The sequence below is a fragment of the Haemaphysalis longicornis genome, unplaced genomic scaffold (assembly GCF_048455015.1).
Source record: "Haemaphysalis longicornis isolate Haplotype H1 unplaced genomic scaffold, Haemaphysalis longicornis Haplotype H1 scaffold_9, whole genome shotgun sequence".
Classification (NCBI taxonomy): domain Eukaryota; kingdom Metazoa; phylum Arthropoda; class Arachnida; order Ixodida; family Ixodidae; genus Haemaphysalis; species Haemaphysalis longicornis.
The window spans coordinates 53,782,504-53,787,045 of NW_027526460.1; the positions used below are offsets into that span (position 1 = coordinate 53,782,504).

Genomic DNA, 4,542 nt, shown 5'->3' on the forward strand with positions numbered 1-4,542 from the left:
CATGCAAGGTCCTTTTTTTGTATATATTGGTCTCGTCTCCGGCGCCCACAGGTCATTTTTGCCAATTCGTTGCTTACTCCATTAAACACCACCCTCCTGTCAGTTCCCGCCTTGCAGATACCATCCACAGTAGTAAGGATTTCGTTTGATAATATTTTCCCTAAAAACGCTAAGCTTCTCCCGCCTAACATACTAAATAACATTCTCCTGGCTCACCAGTCCGAATACCCATCCCACGTGGTCATTGTAACTGACGCTTCGAAAAAAGACGAAAAGGTTGGGGTGGGCATTTTCTCTCCGACGTTGAACTGGTCTTTTTCATTGCGATTACCAGATTTTATCCCCATTTTTCATGCAGAATTTCTTGCTCTACTCCTTGCAATCCTGAAACTTGATCCGGCGAATTCTTCCGTGATGCTACTCACCGACTCCTTGTCCGTGTGCATGGCTCTCTCCTCAGAAACTTTACATCCTATTGCCAAAACTTTTTATTCCTGCGTCCCCACTCATGTGCGGGAGATTCGGCTCGTTTGGCTGCCCGGCCACTGTGGGTTAACCCTCAATGAAACCGCTGACATATTAGCTAAAACAGCTCTGGCTTTGCCGATCGTCGAGGTTCTTCCCCCGTTTTCTTGCGTGTTGTTGGCACGCTATCGCCAATACCTGTTCAATCAAGATGCCTCCGACCATGGTCTGAACACTTCCCCTGAACTTGAACACCTCAGGTACCGCTGGGAGAGAAGTTTATGCCAAACTCGCTTGTGCGAAGTATTGATAACTTCTTTTCGTTGTGGTGTGCCACCACTTAATCGGTATTTATTCAGGGCAAATCTGATAACCACCCCTTTGTGCCACTTTTGCCAAGAAATTGAATCCGAAGGGCATTTCTTTCTTTTTTGCCGCCGATTTTCCAACCATCGGAGAAGGCTGCTGGAGATTCCCCTGCTACGTCTTGGACTGCCTTTAACTGTACCTGTGCTTTTGTCGTTTGGGGGGACTAGTCTGGGCCGATGCCATAGGGACGTGTGCAACGCCATCCACTCCTTCATTTCGGAGACAGCTCGGCTGCAGTGTTAAAAACATTCCGATTAGGCTGATTTTTACTATAGTTTTCCTATTCTTCTCTCTGTGTTTTTTTTCTCGTGTTTCCTCTCTCTCTCTTTCATTAACCTAGACCAAATTCTTTCTTCTGCTCCATTATTTTGCCTCGCTTGATTTATTCTGATGAAAGCATAACTCTTCTTGGCCAATCCCCCTAAGTGGGTATGCGCCATTTTTCGGGCCACCACCACCACCACCACCGCAGATTTGCATCGGACGTTGCGCAGAACAGCTGAGAAACGCGCGTGCGCCCCAGCACAGCTGTTCGAGCTGCGACTTCCGCGCTCGCCTGACCCTTCCTTGTCAGCTCTCACGTCGTGCGACCCGTGAGCTCCTCGGCCACCCCAGGATGAACGCCGCGGGAGGCAGCATTGACGACTTGAGTGCCTGCGAGGACGGCACGGCAGCGACTTCTGCCAGCCAGCTTTTCAGCGATCACGGCCGCCAAAAACACTTGCAACCCGAGTTCATGGCCCGTTCCATGCCCGCGCTGAAAGAGCTGAGCAGAGCCCGCGAGCACTGCGATGTCGTGTTCCGGTTCCCCGACGGTGCCGAGTTCTGGGCGCATCGCTTCGTGCTCGCCGCCAGATACGCGGGCTGCGGGGTGTTTTTATCCGGCTCTGAACACAGAACGGGCTTTCTTGTCGAATGGACGCCAGAGCACGAAGACATAGCGTGGCCATCCCTCAGCAAAGCAGTCGTGAGTGACCTGAGCTCCAAAACGTTCGAGCTCCTCATCGACCTCGCCGGCGGGGTCCAAATTCACGGGCGCGTAGGCCTTCACAACGACCGCGAAGTGCTAGACGTAGGCGCTGGGCATTCCGACGGTACGGAACCACTGTCTTCAGCTGCTGGGGAGGAATTTAGAACCAGAGGACTGCGTCGGCACCTACCACCTGGCTTCGGGCAAAGTGTACGGCATGCTCTTTGGAGAAATTTCGCTGCATAGTGCGGATCTTTCACAAGGTCTGGGCCACGAACTCCGAGTTCCATTCACTGATGCCCGACGAGCTATTTCGCATGCCACACGATGACAAACTTCACGCCCCGAATGAGGTTAAGTGCGCCTTTGGGGACATTCTCAAGTGGATCGCCGGGAACATCGAAGACAGAAGACTCCACTTGCCGCGATTCCTGCCAATGATAAGGTTCGCCTTCTGCAGCCGCGCATACATGGCGCAAGTCGAGAGTGATCCTCTGGTCCATGCGAGCGAGCAGGCGCTCGAAGCGTTATTTGTTGTCAAGTGTACGCTGAGTCAGGAGGCGGTGAGCGACGTTTATTGGAGGACCAGGCCGGACCTTTTCGAGCGGCGCTGGCTGAAGCCACGCGTTCCCAAGGGCGTACTCATGTTCGGGGGCTGTACAGGCGGCGCGAGCAACCACCTACTCACGTACAACTGCCGTTCCAATCGCTGGCTGCTGCAGCCTCACCAGAACACGTATCCCAGGGCCTACCACGGCGTAGCCATGCTGGGCGGCCTCATCTACTCGGTGGGCGGCTTTGACAACTACCCAGTCGTAACCCTGGACGTGTCGCGGCACAAGGGGACCTCAAGGTCAAACATGAAAGTGGCCCATTGCTACTTCTGCGTAGCAGTCCTCCAGGGCTACATATACGCCGTGGGCGGCTTCGAAGATGACGACCGCACATCGTCTTGAGAACGGTAGGCCTCAAAGCGCAACCAGCGGCATTTCGTCGCATCCATGCACGCAGTATGGAGCGACACCTGCGCCGCGGCGGCCGCCGCATGCATCTACATCATGGGCGACTACACGGGCCGCGAAGTGCTCGACAGTTGTGAGGGCTACGACCCGCCGTTTGATGCGTCGTCATACTTGGTGAGCATGTCCAGTTCCCGCAGCGGCCTGCAAGTGGTCGTGCACGACGACACGATCCACATGCCGGGTGGCTTCGACGGTGCTTTCAGGCTGGAGACTGCCGAGAGGATGGACGCGCGCAAGGGTCACTGGTCCGAGCTGCCCAGCACGGCCTTCCCGCGAAGAAACTTGGTGGCCTTGCTCCTGGAAGGAAGCTTCTACGTGGCCGGAGGTTTCGACGGCGCTACAACGGCGTCGCTCGTCGAGGGATACGATATCCAAGCACGTCAGTGGCATAATGCCCCGAACTTGAGCATTACGTTCAGTCCTGCAGCTTGTGGTGTTTACCAGGACATTCCTAGCGCGAGGCGCTGGCTGTGAATCAAGGCCGCGTCCTATGAACTAAGCAGTGAAATTCCGACAAAGCTGCCGTCAACCACTTTGTACTGCCTTCGGCACCTTGAATCTTCGCTATGGCACCTTTTCAGCATGACTTCCCAATGAATCAACGGTTCCTATAAGGCTCCGAAACGCGTGGATTGTCGTGATTTGATAACCTTTAATGCTGCAGGCTTCATGTTGACAATAGACTGAATAACACATTGTAAACGTCTTGCCAGAACTTTCATAATTACCCTATAATCTACATTTGCGAGTGTAATTGGTCTAAGTTTCAACGGATAACAATTTTGTTTCATCGTTTGTTTCGGGTATGACTTGTTCTACAGAAGGACGGGGGCAACGTCTTTTCCTTATACGCGAACTGTATAACGTTGTAGATAGCTTGTACAAGTTCAAAATTTAAATGCATTGTAAAAAGCAGCGCTGAGGCTATCAGGTGCAGGTACGTTTCCTCAGCTTAGCTCTTCTATGACCCGTTCTACTTCGCGTACACTGATAGGTGCCTCTAAGTTTGCTTTAGCTTCCTTGTCCAGCTTCGGCGCGAGTGGTAAAAATTGCGCTTTAAGGTTTGTTTTTATAGCGGAGCTTGAACTCTTCATCTGGCAGGGACCATTTCACAAAATCCGCTACCATTTTAGGTAGCATTTCTGTTGACTTACCCACAAATTTTCCCGCCATTTTTCGTGGGGGCACCTCGGTTGCCAGACCAGGAATTGCGTATTAGCGTCTCCTAGTCAGTGCAGCCAGCCGTCACCTGAGCTTGCTTATGGGGGCTATATCACAGCATAAACGTACCTAAAGCATGCAAAACCACCCGAACTGAAATAACACCCAAAACGGACCTGCAATGGTTGAAAACCACGGAATAAAAAAATATTCAACAGAAATAGCCGAAACCGACCTAAAAGGGAAAAATCCCAAAAACGTACAAGTCGCAGTAACTGGAACTGATTAAAAGGACACGAAAATAACCGAAATCCCATTTATAATGCAGAAAGATGTCCTAAATATATAGATTATATCCGTAATAAGTAATGGTAATATTCAAATATGACAAACCCTGAAAAAAAAAAGCGGTATCTGGATTTGAACCCGGGTTAGTATGTTTGATTCGCAGGAGCGGAACTGCTACACTACGAGACCAAGCGGTTCTGAGCGGTTAAATTGAGCGCCACGTGCATGTGGACATAGCTTCAAACATGCTCCTAGATGGCGCCACGA

General features: G+C 51.6%; 1 protein-coding gene across 1 annotated transcript; it reads left to right on the plus strand.

Moving 5' to 3' along the window:
• The first annotated feature begins 1,450 nt into the window (after positions 1-1,450).
• LOC144153189 (kelch-like protein 10) lies at positions 1,451-2,760 on the plus strand. Its single transcript, XM_077684838.1, has 2 exons — positions 1,451-1,928; positions 2,051-2,760. The coding sequence occupies exons 1-2, from the start codon at positions 1,451-1,453 to the stop codon at positions 2,758-2,760; spliced, it is 1,188 nt and encodes a 395-aa protein (XP_077540964.1).
• Positions 2,761-4,542: the final 1,782 nt, after the last annotated feature.